Source organism: Oryzias latipes, chromosome 22 (assembly GCF_053564925.1).
Source record: "Oryzias latipes strain Hd-rR chromosome 22, Olatipes_Hd-rR_3.1".
NCBI lineage: Eukaryota > Metazoa > Chordata > Actinopteri > Beloniformes > Adrianichthyidae > Oryzias > Oryzias latipes.
The window spans coordinates 5,235,060-5,253,431 of record NC_136258.1 but is presented as its reverse complement, the minus strand read 5'-3'; the positions used below and the strand labels follow the sequence as shown (position 1 = coordinate 5,253,431).

The 18,372-nt window shown below is 41.6% G+C and overlaps 1 protein-coding gene across 1 annotated transcript; it reads right to left on the bottom strand.

Moving 5' to 3' along the window:
- Positions 1-234: 234 nt before the first annotated feature.
- On the bottom strand, positions 235-11,750 carry lrit3b (leucine-rich repeat, immunoglobulin-like and transmembrane domains 3b). Its single transcript, XM_078940682.1, has 6 exons — positions 11,577-11,750; positions 6,994-7,368; positions 6,813-6,898; positions 773-1,066; positions 629-688; positions 235-533 (listed from the first exon to the last, which is right to left on the bottom strand). The coding sequence occupies exons 1-6, from the start codon at positions 11,684-11,686 to the stop codon at positions 235-237; spliced, it is 1,224 nt and encodes a 407-aa protein (XP_078796808.1). The 5' UTR covers positions 11,687-11,750.
- Between the last annotated feature and the right edge of the window lie 6,622 nt (positions 11,751-18,372).

Genomic DNA, 18,372 nt, shown 5'->3' with positions numbered 1-18,372 from the left:
ATCCAGCTGCTCAGGAAAGTACAAATAAATAATCTTAATTTTTGTAAATCCAGCTGCAATTATACTCATACTGAAGTATCTACAGTAGTTTCACATATTTGTACACACCAGTTTGCAGACTGCATACAGTCCTTTTGTTTCTGTAAATCCCGGATCAGTTTTCTTTTCCTACATCAGCAGAGTGTCTGTCTGTGTCTCCACATGGCTCTGATGTTGTTGGAGCAAACATGGACCTCAGGATCCTTCAGGCTGAGTCTGCAGACCTTTGCTGATCCGGCTCTCGATGGCAGCAGCTGCTGGGGTTTTGCTCGGCTTCCTGCTCCTCTGTAGAACTCTGGGTAAAGTGGGTTTGGAATTTTTCCTCGGCGGGCGCAGAAGTCTGGTGGCTCCCATGACTTTCAGTTTAATTGGAGCTTCGGATAGTCCGGCCATGTTTCGTGCCTGGCAGCGGTATTCGCCGGCGTCACTGTAGGACAACCCGTTCAAACTGATGATTGACCAGCGGACTCCAACTCGAGGAGATTCCTGCATAACTGGGACAAAGAGACAGACGTTTTCAGACGATCTTCAGTATTCATGTAGAAGCATGAACTCTTTACACGTTACTGTAAACAAAGATTCCACTTACAACTGTCCAACATTTTTGGGAGCTGTTTGGATTTTTGGAGCCCATCTTGCTGGCAACAGTCTGCAAAGAATACAATATGACAAAATGAGCCCTGAGGTTTTCGCATCCTATCTTCTTCATTCAGATGGAGCCTGTGCTGCTCACCGGTGTAGGCGGAGGTCTTGATCCAGGTCAAGGTTGGCGTTGGGTAGCCGCTGGCGTCACAGCGCAGAAGGACATTGCTGCCCAAAGAGGAGGTGACACTGGTGGCGGCAGGTTGGACTGACGGCCTCATGCAGCGAGACAGCTCCACCTGCCTGAGCAGCATCCCCGACTGATCCACCGACCGGCTGCACATCAGCAGCGGGTCCATCAGAACCACAGAACTCCCCAAAGACGCCGACAGTGAAATCAGCAGGGAAATCTCGCAGTCACACAGCCAGGGGTTGTCATGCAGACCTAAACAGTTTGACAAGACCATTTGGAATCGTGCGATTAATGTCAACAAGAGACTGAGTGAAGACAAGCGGGTTTTATGATAGCAGGTTCTCAAACTGAGTAACTTTCACGGTTTAGTATCACTGTTGCCAGTCTGAAGGTACTTTTATAAATATGCTTTCATTTCTGAAGTGAAACATGGAAGTACAAAACAATTCATTTAAACGTTCATAGAAATACAAAAAGCTATTCTGAAAATTGTTGTGTTCAAAGACTTCCCTTTACCTGAAAGGTTCATGGATGTACTTTACTAAATTACTGATATTTGCTGAAGGTAAATAAAAAAAAATAAAAAAATAACAATTTCAAAAAAAGAATCTGAAAATTTAAGTCAGCTCGATGTAAAGAATGAAACCTTGGTGTGATCCAATTGACTGTGCAGAATAGTCGGTGGATGTGTTAACCCGCTGCAGCCGCTACCCCAGACGTCTCACCTCTGTCAACATACATCTCATTAAAGTCAAATAGCTGCACTTTTATTGTTACTCAAAAAACTCTTGCCGCCACAGAAATGCACGCAACCCCCGAAAGACTCGGTGTGGAGGACCTGGAAATCAAACCACCAACTATGTGCCCAGCACAGCCACAAGTGATGGATTAAACTTCTGGGAATCTGCTGAAAGAGGCTACAGTTAACAGAGAACACCGGAAACCTAAAAAGGTATTCAAGGTCTGCGGCAAGGCTTAGGTAGGGGGTCTATTTCTATCTAGAAAGCCTGTCCATGTGTCTTACTCATCCACATGCATGGTGATCAAGTTACTTTAGTTTTTGAATTGATCTGAGTTTGATTCTAGAGGAGTTTAAAGAGCAAGAGAAGTGAGTGGTTGAGGAGAAAGACTAAAGATCGCATAACAAGTGTTTTTCTCAGAATGACCATTTCTAAGAATCATCGATTGGACCTGGAAGAGTTATTTAGAAATCTCAGACCTTGTTGAAGACCTTGAGATTCCAAGTCTTAATTGTTTTTTCTTAAATCAAATTTTTTAACACTAATTTGTCAACAACAGAGTTTAATAATTGTGTCCGTTCAAATCCCTTATAACCCCACCACATAAAGACAGAGAACTCTTGGGAGTCTTGTTTAAAGTTAAAGTTCCGACGACATCTTTATTATCATTACAGCAAAAACACCAAACACTCTGCCATAATCAGCTTTGACAAGCCATTACTTATTAACTGTCTTGTTCTAGATGAGCTCATAATCCACTGTAACGAAAGACAAGCTAATTACAGGTTTTTGTCATTAATTAACATATAATTAAAATGCAAAAAGTTAAAAATGTGGAATTTAAGAATATTATTTCTGAAATGATGTCATCATTCAAATGACTTTGATCATTCTATATCTACCGGCCCAGTGATCTATTGGAAAAGAGTCCACTCTGAGACTTGGGGCTTGTGTCAGTAATCACTGCTTACTGACATCATCTGGTTCCAACATGGCGGCATCTGTATCACGTAAAAATGACGACTAAATTGACTTGGAGCTGGAAGCTCGTCATTTTCTATGGGTGATGTCATACTCACTGAATCCAGTTCTCTTATACAGTTAATGGGTCCTACCAAAGACCAAAAATTGGACCCACTGCCTCCCTGATTAACACTCAGCATAAAGGGCTTGGGATGGCGTGTTGAACCACCAAAAGGTTCCCGAGTGTGATGGTGACTGCAGCTCTCTGTTCCCCAGGAAGGGGCCAAATGTGGAGAACAAAACATTACCATTACAGACGTTACAGTTAGGCTAAGAAATATTTGGACAGTGACAGTATACATCACATTTTTTAGGATTTGGGCTCTGCATGCCACCACATTGGCATTAAATGGACACAACTACAACAGGATTGAAGTGTAGACATAAAGGTTTAATTCAAGGGGTTGAAAAAATGTAGGAGATCACGGGGAGTGAAGACTGGCAGGTAAGCAGGCTGGTAGTCGGGCTGAAAGCGTAACGTTCCGGCGGCGGGTGAAGCCGGGTGGCAGTAATTTATATGGAGGCAGGCAGATGGAGGGAATCAGCACTGACGAACAGCAGCTGTCAGGACGGGGCAGCTGTTGCCATGACAAGAATTCATCCAGCTACTTCTGTTTTTTGTCACACCATCAAAGAACGCAGGGGCCCTGTGCCATTGGATGCCCTGTCTGCCCACTACATCCCCCATATTTTAAAGAAGACGTGGATCGTGTGAGTAAATACCAATGATTCCCCACAAGATGCCAACCATGAATCACTCCCAAAAACAGAAAGGCCAGAACTGGCCCTGCCAAAAACACCTGAAGAAACCAGACCAGTTGGACCAGTATTTTTTGGACAGAGGAGACTAAGATCAATCCCTATCAGAATGAAAGAAAGAATTGAAACAGCTCATGAAGTCTCCTCTTATGTACTTATATACTGACACATCTACTTTAGGGAGAGTGTTCTTCACTTGAGTGAATTTTTTGAAAGCATTTTTCTTCCCAATGGAAAAGATTCTATGATCATTCACCACTGTTGTCTTCTGTGGAAGTCCAGGTCTTTTTGAGTTCTAAAGCTCACCAGTGCAGTCTTTTTTCTCAGAATGTACCAGACCACTAACATTTCTGCTATCTCTCTGATGGATTTCTTTGTTTTTCCAGCCTCAGGAGGATCTGTTTTACCTTCATGGAGAGTTCCTTTGACCAGATGACCTCTGAGTCAATTGAATTGGTCAGTTCATTTCCAGGAAATGATTTCAATTGCATAGCTTAAAGGGGAGGCTACACCAAATGATTAATACTTTACCCAGATTTAGCACCAGTTCATGGCTTACAAATGCTATAATATGAAGCACCTCACTTTTATCATTTCAGAGGACTAGCAAACTAAAGTCTCTGGACTTGGGCTCTTCTTGAATTAAACAGGGGTGCTGCCATATTGGATAACTAGTGCTGCCATCTGTGGGACAAAGCAAAACCCATGCAAGAGAGGCCAAGTCCAGGAATTTTGCACTTAATGCATTTTAAATGTCAAGCATAGTCAATACGTTACTACGGACTTTGGACTTTTTTGCACATAATCAGATAGCTTTTCCCTTGAAGACCATAGAAGATATAATATCTCTATTTTGAAAAATTGTGGACTTGGGCCCCTTTTGTACTAACCATTTCAAATGTCCAATTACTTTTGGTCCCTTAAAAAAAGAGGTGATAAAATATTAAAGTCCCACTCCAATTACGTTTATGCATGTTGTCATATCATTCCCAGTGGTCTTATAATTATGATGATGCCATTTTTTAGCCAAAATTAAAAAAAACTCTGATTTTTTAAGACATATGTTCAGCAGAGCGGCCGGAGTTCATCAGAAATTCACCTCTGGGTTGTGGCTGTTGCAGCGGAAGTAATCCTACAATAATGTCCCAACATTCCTTTGTTTACATCCTGTCCCACTAACTTAAAACCTCGCACACCCCCAAGTTGACATTAGTGTAAAAAAAATTGATGGTGAGCGATATCAGGGGCTACCCCGTCGCACAGTTTTGATCCAGATTCCAGCTCAGACAAGGAAAACAAAGACGTCCATGGATCTATTTGTCTGCAAGCGGATGCATCAGAATTGGAGCAGAAACCTCTATCACAAACCTGAGCTTTTTCAAACCGTATGTATTAATCTGCTCCTGATACATTACGATTTGAATAAAGAAATACTCAGAAATGTAGTTTTAATCTCTGTGTCCTCCATCATGAGAAAAATGCTACAAGAATATGTTAAAAACTCAATCTTCATTGGAGTGGGTCTTTAAAAAGCTGTCATTCCAAAATCCTTCCTTCAATTTAGATGTGAATACTCTCAAATCACAGTTTAGAGTCTGAACTTTAAGTCCATATTGACTACGGTATATAATTGTGTCCTAAATAGGTTTAATTGAACAACTATAACTAGCAAAACTATTGTCACTGTCCAAATATTTCCTAAAGGTAAGTTCCCAATGTTTGGACATTGTTTGTGGTGTCCCTCAGGGGTTGGTTCTGGGACCAATATTATTTATTTTATACATAAATTATTTATGTAAGGTTTCTAATAAATTACATTTAGTTTTATTTGCTGACAACACAAAACATTTTGTGATGGGGATGATCTGCAGCAACTCGTAGAAATTGTTAAGAAGGAGATGGAAAAACGGAAGCTGTGGTTTGATGTAAATAAACTTCCACTAAATTTAAGTAAAACAAAAATGATGTTATTTGGTCACCATAAGGGTAAAAATATTAACATTGACATGCGCATAAATGGGGTGAAAATTGAAAGAATTTATGAAAATTCATTTCTTGGGGTTATAGTTGATGAAAAACTAACCTTAAAAGCACATATTAGGTACCCGTAGTTGCAAAATAAAATATCCAGAAGTATTTCTGGGTTGAATAAAGCAAAACTGGTTCTGGACCAAAAATCACTGTTGTTGTTAAACTGTTCATTGGTCTTACCATATTTTTCTTATTGTGTAGAGGTTTGGGGGAACAACTATAAAACAACGTTAAATTCACTTTCAATACTTCAAAAGAGAGCAATACGAATCGTACACAAAGTCAATTACCTTGAGCACACAAACAAATTATTCATACAATCACAATTACTAAAATTTTATGATCTAGTAGAGCATTTTACAGCTCAAATGTCATGGTTTGGGTTTCTTTCTCTTGGTTTTTGCTTGTTGTGTCATGTTTGAGTTCTGTTTCTTGTTTTATTTTTGAAAGGTTTCCTGTTTTGTCATGCTTTTGAGTTTTACTTCCCTGGTCCCAATCTCTCCTGATCATGTTCACCTGTGTCTTGTCTGTCCTGTCTGTATTTAAGTCTTGTCTCTGCTTTCCTCTTGTGCTAGTCTATTGTCTCTTCCCTTCTGCCATGTGTTCATGGTTTACCACAGTGAGTTGCTACCACAGATCAGTCCATGTCCAGCTAAGTGGATTCATCATAGACGTATGTTTTATCATCTTCAACCAACAATGGATGATGTATCATTGTATTCATTTGTTTCTGCATTTAATCACAGGCATAATCATCCACAACTCATCAGCTCAATTCAAATAAGATGCCTGTGGAGTTTTGGGAGTTCAGTCTTTGAATGTTCACCCCATCTAAGATGTTCGATGACCCAAACCAACTCAACAGTTTTTTTCAATCATTGATAAACATGTACAAATACAAACAATGCAGAACATCAGCATTTGTAAATCTGCATGCTTAGAAGATGCCCTTTGTTATTCATTTGGGTGTTTTTGGAAATAAATAAATATACACTTGGGTAGGACACTGGACTTTGATGGAGGGAGTACTGGGTTTAGTTAGGAAAAGTAAGGACTTAAGGTAAGGGGGGGTGAGAGTTTATAAGATTTTTCTTCTTCTCACTCCCTTATGGACTTGTTTTTTATATAATTTTGTCTTGTCTTCTTTTATATGATTTTCTTGTTTTATATGGTTTTTGTCTTACTTTTTTATTCTACACTTGTTTTCACTTGTCCAAAATAAAATAAACAATAAAAGTTACTTACCTACTACTTACTTAAGGTTCCTCATCATTATTTCTTCTTCCTCCTTACCCTTCAGCTGTTCCCCTTAGGATTCTCCACAGCGATGTTCCATCTATCTCTATCCTCTGCATCCTTCTCACTCCCTCCTTTAACTAAAATAATTTCTTTGCCCCAGAACCAAATAAGATTATTAAGATTTCTTAATCTGCATTCTACTTTACCCAGAATTTTTCTTTGAACTGGTCCTTCTTGAAGTCCTGGAAGAGGAAACCATAAGTCCAAAAGCTCAGCTGGTAATATTGTCAGCCTGAGGAAAGAGGAACAATCTGAAGGTGTGACTCGAACAATTTGATGCTGAGAAAGGTTTTTAATCTGTTTATTATAAAGAGGAGTGTGACCCACCTGTTACTGGACAGGTCGAGGTAGGTAATGTTTGGAAGAAAAAGAGCAGCTTGAGGTGGAAGGCTGGACAGACGGTTGTTGTGGAGTACCAGTGTCTGTAGGCGGGGCATGTCCCTAAGCCCCTCCCATGGGAAGGCAGTCAGGAGGTTTCCATCGAGACGCAGCTCCCTAAGAGCCTTCAGGTTGACAAAGCTGCTGGGGTGGACGGATGTGATGGAGTTGTAGGTCAGCCATAAAAACCGCAGCTCTGACAAATTGAAGAAGGCTGCCCTGGGCACTCTGGAGATACGGGTCTTCTCAAGACAGAGTTTGAATGTGTTTGCTGGGACACTAACTGGTATTGTTGACATTCCGGGGTCACCACACTGCACCATCCTGCCATAGTCAACACAAAAAGAAAGACAACTTTTGTACTTTGATGTGTAAAAAAGTTATAAAGAAGAAAAAAAGTCCTTAGTGCTTAACTTCAAAAAGCTCAGAATTTTTCAAAACATTTATATTGGTGCTATTATCAAGTGCAGCTCAGTTTAAGTCAGGCCCAGCACCTCATCTTTTGAACTATACTTTGTTTTTAGCCTTTTTTATTTCAAGCCCCCACCTTTCATTCCTAAATTTGAAGCAAAGCCCGAAGAACCAAATGTTGCATTTTCTCAAATGTCCACTGGAGGTTGGATTCAGAAGGAAGCATTTCCCGTTAGGGAGAATTTGCAGTCTGGTTTTTAAAATAGGCTTTTGATGTCATTTGCTTTATTCTCTACCTATGCCAACGTTGAGGCAGGGGTAAATCATTTTTACTTATTATTTTATTGCAGCTGAAATCTGAGCCTTATTAGGGTGCTTTGTTTTTGTTGTATCTTGTTAGTGCTTTCCTCAAACCCCAGGCTTCAAGGGACTGTTCCCTATGTGTTCCAACTAGCCTGCCATTGAAGCTCCTTATTGACTAAACACACCTGATCCAGGTAATCAGCAGCATCTGATGAGACAGGATATCTAAAAAAAAAACAGCATGAGGCCAGCCCTAAGGTCTGGAGTATGAGATCCCTGCCCTTAGGGGTCTGGCCTTGTCATTGCAAGGAGGCTTGTGTGTACTGACAATCCAGAGAATGATAACTTACAAAACAGCCACAATTGTCCTTGGAGGCTCTTGACGCTCCCTGAGAAAATAATGAATGTCAGAGCTGACATGTCAGATCATCCAACAGCAATGTGAGGTCCAGCTCAGAGGCAAACTGATGTAGATCCACCAGCTGAACCATCGGTGTGATGGGTCTATGGCAGAGGACAAAGAAAAGTTGGCATGGAAAAGCCCAAACCCAGACTCTGCAGCAAAAAACAATATGAGCCGTGTCTTCAGTCTGCTGCACCAATCCCGTAAAAACCTTGTGCATCCAGTCAGCTCCGGTGAAAAACTGTGATGGCAATCTCATTACGACTGAGGAAAACTGCCTCCAGCTAGAAAGAACACTTCAGTCTCTTTTTTGCAGCGCTATATATCTGCAGTTAATTCCACCAGTTCAACAACCACAAACACTGCTGTCCCCAGCTATGCCTGCAACACAGACCCCATTGTACCCAAGGAAGTCAGAGTTGCACCAAGACATCTCGACAACAGGACATCCCCTGGTATCTATGCTGCAACCACTGAAATGTTAAAGCCAGGTGGAGACGGCATGGTGGAGTGGCTAACCCAAATCTTTAATAAGGTATAGGAGACAGAGAGGTTTCCTGGTATCTGGACCAGAGGGGTTTTTCCAGTCTACTGGAAACATAATGGTGACAGGCTCATCACAATCACAGAAGCTCTACGCTTCTTTCCATCCTCACCAGAAGCTTGCTTACGCATGCTCTCCCAGCCATCAAAGGCAGCCGCCGTCCCCAGCATGCTGGCTTTATGCCCAATTGCTCCACAACAGATCACATCTCAGCCATCCGTCTGCTCATAGAAAAGACCTATAAATACCATAAAAGATTGCTATTTTTACATTGGGTTCATAGATCCAAAGGCCGCCTTTGATACTGTATGCCATTCATTTAGGAATATCATTTTGGAATATCACATTTGGAATATAGAGCCGTGAAGCACCACCTAAGACTGTTTCCCTATTCAAGCTGGTCAACAGCAGTGTGGTGAGTTGTGTCTGTGTAAACGGCAGAGACTCTGATTGATTTACCATTTCTAGTGGTGTTCACCAAGGCTGTGTGGTGGCTTCTGACTTCTTCAACTAGACTATCTGATGTGCCAAGTCTGCGAGCGAGTATCCGGAGTGTCTTTTGGCAATTACCACCTGACTGACCTGGAAAATGTGACAAAACCATCCTGTTCACTCCATCCCACTGTCAGCTGAGAGACACATTATCTTTTCAGTAAAGAGGCAGAGAAACTTGGCCTCCAACTGGACAAAGACCACTGGACAAAGACCAAATTCATTTATGTTCGTGATGGTCCTGACCCTCCAGCTCAGCAACTATACAGTTGAGATAATAAAGACCTAAAGCCAGAGATTTTTTGCAGAAGAACCATTGCAGGATCAGTCCTGTAGTCTACCTGGAAACCACTGGTAGCATCAAACCATCTCACATTAGATAAAGCTTCAAGTTTATAACTCAGCAGTACTACCCATCCTGCTGTATGGTTCATAGACATGACCTCTAAACATGACATTGGCAACAGGAGCAGTTTTAGTTGATACTATAGCTCTAAGAACCATGGAGAACACCAAATGACCTCAGTGTGACTTCAACAAAGCGCTAAAAACCCATACCTGCCCACACCAAGCATCATGCCTGGTTTGACCATGTCCTTCACCTAAGGTTTGACCACCCTACAAAATCCATCCTCCTGTTTGACCCAAGAGCTGCAGGCTGTAGATGACCACAAGGCAATCCTTGCACCCACTTGCTAGATATCATTGCAGCAGATCTGATGCAACACAAAGTTGTTGTGGAAGATGCAGAGCTGCTGGCTCAAGACCAACAAGAAATGAAAAGAATTGGTCTGCCTGCATGGGCACAGGACCGCGTCCCGTGCAAGATATGATGATATTTTTTTCTGGTAGGCAGGTTGGTGGACTCTACAAAACTCTCACTTTACTTTATCCTGCACAATCAGTCATCATTGGAACACTGTTGAGCTATGTAGAATTAACTTTAATGTGACGTCAGGTTTCATTTCCCCATTTAGAAACAGCTGGGAGATTTTCAGTCAGGGCCCTGTGGAACCCCGCATTAAAGAGAAGCAAAAAGTTTAAGTGCCATCAGTTGGAACACACCTGGGTTTGTGAATTGTGTATTTGACCCATCCCCTGGGGGAATGGTGAGCTGCAGTCACTTGGGAACATTTGGTGGTTTGATCCCCCAATCAAGTCCCCAATGCTAAGTTTCATGCAGGAAGGTTTTGGATCTCACTTTAAGCATCTTTGATGTGACCCAACCATGGTTTTGAACCCATGACCTCCCTCTTTCAGAGTGACCCCATTGTCTAGAGTCTACCACTATCAATGGCAATAAGAACACAAAGAAGAGTTATGTTTTAAAACAAGACTGTATACCCTCAAGTGGGTAATTTCCTAGAAAGGTCACTAACAACTTGTGCCATCCTCTGTAAAAGTTTAGACAGCCTTTTGGAGAACGACTTAAAACTACTGGGAGCTTTGAGATTAAGGCTAGGTTGGCTACGGTGAAGTTGAACAAAAGCATGTTAAAGCATACCTGTTCATAGAAAAAAGAAGCAAAGGAGGGTCAAAATGAGGGCGAAGAATACAAGGGCTGGAAATATCAACCCCCCCCCCCCCCCTTGTAAGGAAAACACAAAATCCAGCAAGTTAAAAAAAACTGTCAGGGGACATAAACTGGAGCATTGTAATGTAAGAAAGACCAGGAGAGCCCCTAATGAAGGCAGACTGTAAAGTCTTAATGACACATTACTGTCCCACAAGTATTTCCATTTGGATTCTCTAATGACTGCCTGACATTTATGCCAGCAGTCCCTAAAGTTTCAGTTAAATTGGGCTCCTCTTTATTTTCAGGTTACACTGTTGAAAGATCCCAGAATAAGTTGAATATTTCAGAGTTCGTCTTATGACGGGCCCAAACACACTCTCCATGTTTCTGTTGCATTCTGGGGTTATGTTAGGTCAAATAATGATTCAGTATAATGACTCTTTCTTCTTCAGGCGATGACAGGACAAAGAGCTCTTCTGATAGTAAAGGTTGCTGACCCTCGCTCTAGCTCAACTACACCATCATACTGGTGCATATTGGTGAAGTGATGATGCTCATTTAAATGCGATCTCATAAAACACTCGGTGCAGCCGGCCAAAAATCCACAGATCTTTCTGATAAAGGTTCTCGCTCCTCTTCTTCGTTGTCCCATTATCCTAATTTACAGCTGTTGCTTTTTGCTTAATACTGTCACCGTTTTTGGTTAAAAAAAAGCAAAGCCTGACTGCAGCACCTGGATCTGTCATGGCTGATCATCTAAGCCCAAAGACGGAAAAGTGACCGTGGGGGGAAAGCATCCAAGATTTTTTTAGTCAATCATCTAACAGCTGTGCTCAGAAACAGACAAATATAAAAAGCATCACCTGAGATCTGCTGCTCCAGGGCTTCCATTCATGCAGACACACGAGGCTGGACAGGGGCAGACCTTCACCACACCAGACAGCACAAGGTAAAGGAGAATCAGCAGGAGCATCTTCCATCAAACAAATCTGAGTTCATAAAGGTCCTTCCGTGCCTCAGTGTTTTCTCCAGACACTGCAGAGTGAAACAGAATGTCAGATTAGCTGGGATTACTCGCCTTAACAGCAGGGTGTAATCTCTCGCCTCACTATCGGATCAACAGCATCAGAGATCCCTTTGGACTTACGGAGCCTTGATAACAATTCAGCCCTCGATCGCGCTCTGAGAATCATTTCATCTGGTTTAATTACGACTGGACCCGTTGAGAAATTGACAGTTATTTTATTCAATGTTCCAACAGATTTTGAAACACCAACATAAAAATCTAGTTTTTATTTTTAAAAGCCCTCTTATTATTTAGTAAACATTTAACATTTTTTGACCAAACATTTTACTAACTGGTGCAAGTATTTTAAAGTTGGAAACACATTTTTATTAGATAAATGTTATAAATTCATGAGTGGATCTCATGTGATCAATTTGTCAGATCTGCCATTTACTGTCAGCAAAACTAATAAAGGCAATAGATTTGATTCATAAGTACTTTTACAGCTAGGTGGCAGTTTCTCCAACTGTCAGAGCCTCGACTGATACTGAGAAGCCTGACACCAAATGGAATGATCCAGATATCCTCATCAATAATGTTAAAGTTTTCAGTTTGGGAGGACAAAGCCATGAGACAACTGGAACACTCAATCATTTATAAAACCTTTACATTATTCCAGGAACTAAAAGAGAAGCATAAAGTCAATAGAAATATAGTGTATACTTTTTTGAATGCCAACAACCTTAATCCATTGTTAGCTTTAAATTGTCATGTCGCCTATGGCAGTCCCCCCCCTCCCCTTTCTGCTTTGCCTTCCTGATTGGACCCAGCTGTGGACACTCACCTCATCTACCACCAGCCTTCTTAAGGAGATCCAGCTCAAGCATTCATCGCCGGTTCGTTGCCCCTAATGGTGCTTAGTCTGGTCACCAAGTTTTGTCTCGGCTCTCAAGTAAATGCTTTACTTACCTTGTCTCTTCGCCTCATCTTCAGGGCCTTTTCCCACGAGTGTCCACTTGGGTTTACCCTCTCAAGAGCAATCTGGTCCGACTCCACGCTTCCTATCTCCAGCCACGCGAAGACTCCTGTCAAGCCACGACTCCAGTCATGTCATGTCATGTCTCCAGCCACGCCAAAGCTCTCGCCACGCCAAGACTCCAGCCTCTGGTCGAATAATTCCTAGTTACAAACTCGAACCTCTTCAAGACTCGTCCTTAAAATCCGTTGTGGAAAATAAATCTGTTTCAAACTTCTTCTCCTGAGTTTCCTTCCGGGTTCCAGCATCTGGGTCTGTTTCGTTCTTCGAATCATGACATAAATGTTGTCAAGTATTGCTAACTTTTCCTGAGTTAGCTAAAAAAGTTTGCAAACTTTTCTTAAATCTGGATAAAAATTGATAAACTCATGAGTGACTAAAACCTTAGTGACGGTGGTTCAAATGTACAAGGACTGGGGTCCAGGCCCATGGAGGGTTGTAGGGAGGAATGGCCACATCAAAAGGGGAGTGCAAGTGTGTCTTAAAGTTCCCTTGATGTTCCTGCAACCACCTTAAGAGACATTGTGAAAATGGAGAACCATTATCATGTGTGTGATAAGTGTATTGTGAAGTATTCATAAGGCTAATCTAAGTTACGTGCACTTATGACTACTGCTTTGGAGCAATTTCAATAAGAAAACTCTACCTCACTTCCAGATAGGTTGGGTTCTTGTGTCACTCAACACGCCACTCATCAAGCAAGCCTTCACTCTAAACCAATAGCTAAATTCCCAGCCTTCTTATCACAGCCAATCAGTCATATCTGCTTTTAAATTCATGGAGGTTTATCTCTCTACATTCTAGGCAGTTTTGCTGGCCCTCCTCCCCCCCCCCATTCTCCACCTGGACCACTACTATCTCGTGGACTGGCCTCTACCACCATTAACATCTTGGCTCTGGGGTTTATCCATACGGTCCAAGCTTATCTAACAGGTATATAAACATGATCATCATCACAGAGCCTAACCGCCAAAAAACTATGGACTATTTCATACACATTTTTGTATCACAAATAAATCTTTATTATTCACATCCTTAAGGTCTCTCCTTATTGAATTGCCGTTCAGCCGCCCTTAAGCCACACTCTAGTCGTTAGTTAGGTGTGATTACTGACAAATGCTGAATGCATGGGGTATGCAGGAGAAACAAAAGTGCCCATAGGACCCCTGTAGGATGCTAACATAAACAATTCTCTTATTTTCTAATTTCCCCAATTCAAACAATAAGGCTGCACCTCAAGGAGCACGCACTCATCACTTGAACAGCACTAATGGGTTCCTTGCAAGATTTGAGGGGTTTGAAAAAATCTGTCTGACACATCTGCATCTCACCTTTTTCATTCTTACTTGTACAACGGCTTCCAAATTGTTATACAAATTGTATTTAAGTTTCAAAAAGATAAAATTCTTTGTTTTTCAATTAAACCAATGGATGAAAATTGTAGAAGCCTTAATGCCAGAGATGACCACTTTGCCTTCAGTTTGTTATTCTGTTTACCGCCACTAGGGGGAGCCAGGGGTTTTCTCTGTGGTTCACTGGTTGTCACGTAGCAGATTCATGTCAGGGTCAATTTGGGGACGGAGTCAAACAGTTTTTTGACCTCGCAAAGTTCTTCCTGTTAATTTACACATTTTCTTTAAAATTCAGTTTTTCCCCTAAATTCACTGTGGATTATTTTTCATTTTTCAGTCTGAAGAAAAGGAATTAAAGATTTTTTCTTTTACTTTTGGAATGTGGATTTTACGGAGCCCGTGTCCTGACATTAAGATATTAAAATATATCTTGTTCCCACAGATTATTATCTCGTTCGCACAAAATACTATTCCGTTCCCACAAGATATAATTCCGTTCCCTCGAAATGATTAACTCGTGCGAACGCAATAATTAATCCGTTCGAACGCAATAATTATTCACGTCATAAGTCTTTCACGCGGATATGCTCTCTGTACGCCGGCAAAAGCCGCTTTCAGCGGTAACTTCCGTGTCTCTGTGACCCACATTTGTTCAAAAAAGGAACATGAAAAACAAAAATGATCACTTTATTACTGTCTCAATGAATATAAGAAAAATATCAAAAGATTTATGATAACTAGGCTGCTTTGTCATACGATAGCTCCTGCTAGGCTACTACTAGCTCCGCCGCAGAGCTCTCTGATCATGTATGCCGGCATTTGGGCAACTGGCTGGTCTGTTGACAGACAGCTGATATTGAAGTTTAGGGTCGAATAGGAATAATAATATTCAGGACTTGTCTTTTATTAACTTTAGCAGTCAGTCGCTTTACATTCGAAGGCTATAAGGATACATGCTAACTAACTAGCCGATCATTTATCCTGTTATTAATTTACGTCATAGATTTACAGCAGATACCTTCACATTTCTGTCTGTCTTTGTCTCATTAAATTGCATTGAAGACACGCAGGATGTTTAGAGAACAGATTTATTTATTTTAAAAAGCACAAAAGCATCCATCGTATTCACGTTCATTCACATGATGATCTGGTACGCCCTCAGTCATCTTGCTGCAAAAGCCGCTTCCTGCCGCTACCGTAGGATTTTTATTGGATCGTTGGATTAACGAGGAGAGCTGCAGGAGCGTCAAAACTGAGGACTTCACACTGGAACTATACAATAATGTATCAATCACAGATAGCTGTAATAATTAGTTTGGCAGGTGAGTTCAATTAGAGGAAAACTACTAAACAAGGATGTTCCACATTATTAAACAGACCAACAATTTATGGGAAGGAAACAGGAGCTTTCTGGTGCTCAAAAGGGAACTGGTTAAATGCCTTGGACAAGGTATGCAAACCTTGGATATTTAACAAAAACTTAAGTGTGATCATCGTACTAATAAGAGATTTGTGGCTAATTCAGCGCACAGACGGGTTGGTGTAGATCGGGGTCCCCAAATCCAGGCCTCTAGGGCAGGTGTCTTACATGTTTTCCAACCAACCTGCCATTGAGGCTCCTTATTTGGCTAAACACACCTGATCCAGGTGATCAGCAGCCAATAAGGCAGGGTTTCTGGCCCTCAAGGCCTGGATTTGGGGATCCCTGGTGTAGATGAAGGCAGAACGAGGAAGGTTTCTGCCAGACAAATACATCGGAATAAAAGAACAGCTGCTAAAATACCATTACCAAGTACAAGCACATATTTGTAGCTGCTGGTGTCTCCGGGGTCCCACTAACACAAAGGTGTAGGATGCTTCAGAGGTTTGCAGTTCTAAGTAAACCTTCTGCTACCCCTAAACAACACTTGCAAGCAAAAACGGCTGCAGTGGACCCAGAAGTACATGAAGACCCTTTTTCAAACAGTCTTGTTAACTGATGAGTTTTCATGACGATGCATCATCTCATGCTGCAAGGGATACCTCTGCATCATTGGCTGCTATGGGCATGAAAGGAGATAAACTGATGTTGTGGCACCCATCCTCCTCTGACCCAATCCTATTGATAACCTTTGGAGCATCCTCAATCAAAATATCTCTGAGGGTGGGAGGCTGTTCACATTCACATGACAACTCTGGGACGCTATTCTGACACCCTGCAAAAAATTCAAGCAGTAACTCTCCAAAAACTCACAAGTTCAATGGATGCAAGAACTGCTACAAAATAAGGGGTCATGTGTTAAAATGTACACCTATTACGATGTTTTTAATTGGAATAGCTTTTGTTTCTGTTAATATGATCTCCTAATGCAGCAAATTCAACGAATGACTTTAGGCTTTAGGTCACATGTGTCAAACTTAAGGTTTTATGTGGCCCCCAAGAGCATGACAGTTTTTAATGTCTTTAAATAAATAAAAAATTGGTGTGTATTTATTCATATCTAGGGGGAATCAGACTTGAAATATTGGATTGGGTAACTATACATTAGGACTCAAACACTGTCCATATAACCTAACAAGAAATTTAAAAGGATTTATGCTAGAGGAACAAGCAAACATGTGTTTTCTATGTGACTATTATTGTCACTTTAAAAAGTTATAATAAATAAATAATAAGTTATTCAACATTAATTAGTTACATTTATTTTTCATTACATTTAGTTACATGTATAAGTTATATCTGGCCCTTTGAGGACAGCCGCTATGCTGATGTGGCCCTCAGTGAAAATGAGTTTGACCCCCCTGCTTTAGGTAATCAAATTACACTTTCAAAACCTACATGAGCTGTTGACTTGAATTGTACCGGTTTGACCTTGTGTACAGCGCTTTGGGCCTCGTTGGATGGTGATAGAAATGAATGAATGAATGAATAAATGAATGAACCTGAATTTTTCGGGGGGGGGGGGGGGGGGGGGGATTTGCTGACACTTTGAAAATGGCAAAAAAAAAAATAAGGCAGACAGCTGTAGTACAGAAGTAGAGTGGATGACCAGTAACTGGAGGATCTCAGGTTTCATTGTCCGCCCATGTGCCGAAGTGTCCTTGGGTGAGACGCTGAACCCCACATTCTTTCTGGTGGTTATAGGTTGGTGCCAGTGTTTGGCAGTGGAGCTGCCACCAGTGTGTGAATGTGTGTTTGCATGGATGAATGGGACTGTGACTGTAAAGCGCTTTGGGCCTTGAATACGGGTAGAAAAGGGCCAAATAATTACACAGCATTTGCCTCAAACCTATGGCTTAGTCAGTGGGAAACTTTCTACAGCATTGTTTTTAAAAGAGAGAGGATGATCCAGATGATTCTCAGTGAGTCCCAACTGTTGGGACTGCAAAAGGAACACCCCTGACAGTTACCTGCATGCTATGCAGTCTTGTACACCTGTTTAGTTGCTATGGTAATGGGTATTTGTACATTATTAACCTGGCTTAACCTTCCAATCACAGTTTCTTCTTCTTTTTGTGTCCTTGGTGACATTAGTGCCACAGAAAGAGAAACATCTGTAATTTTTTTTACCAACTTCCCTGTAACTTAAAAATGTTTTACCCAGTTTGAAAATTAAAAACAAGATCAGCATCACTCAATGCACAAATAACTTTAAATTCTCTAATTCTCCACATCTAACTTCATTACTCAGAGCCCAAAGCCCAGAGCGGCGTGCAAAGGTGTGCAGTTATCAGGGGTAGGGTTGTTTCAAACCTGACTCGGGGGGCAGGTGCCTCCCCCAGTGGGGTAGTTAGGGACACTATAAATTCCTTGTTGGTTGAGTGTTGTGCTGCGTTCACAGCGAACACGATTCACACAGCAAATTTGCGTTGGCCACCTCTCCTTCATCTCCTAGTACGGTAATCTTGATAAGAGCGATCCATGAGATTCACAAATTAGTGGTTATGTTACACCCGCACTGGAGGGGTGTTTGTGCCTCCGGGGGCCCAGTCTTAAGCTGCGTTCACACCAAACACAATTTGAATGTCAGGGGGGGGGTTATTTTTAATGTTAAGTCAATGTTCAGATGTGATCTGAGGTTAGGCTTCCGGGGGCCCGGTCGCTGTTTGGGCTTGGACTAGATTTCATTGGTAGTCCAGAGGGGCCATGACTGCGTGTGCTGTTGCACTTCCCTCTGTGGGCTCTCAGTAGGAGGTTAGGCATGTCCAACATGCATATCCAAAGTCAGACCCATGGGCCAAATGTGTCCTGCATCCAAATTTCTGCTGGCCTGCAGGGTCCTGTC

What these genes read in the sequence shown, in the direction of transcription:
- lrit3b (XM_078940682.1), bottom strand. Translation starts at nt 11,686, where the DNA reads ATGCTCCTGCTGATTCTCCTTTACCTTGTGCTGTCTGGTGTGGTGAAG. An exon ending in AGTTCAAAGAAAAATTCTGG is followed by an intron (nt 1,067 to 6,812) that starts GTAAAGTAGAAT and finishes CAAACTGTTTAG; the next exon opens with GTCTGCATGACAACCCCTGG. An exon ending in CAAGACCTCCGCCTACACCG is followed by an intron (nt 689 to 772) that starts GTGAGCAGCACA and finishes TATTCTTTGCAG; the next exon opens with ACTGTTGCCAGCAAGATGGG.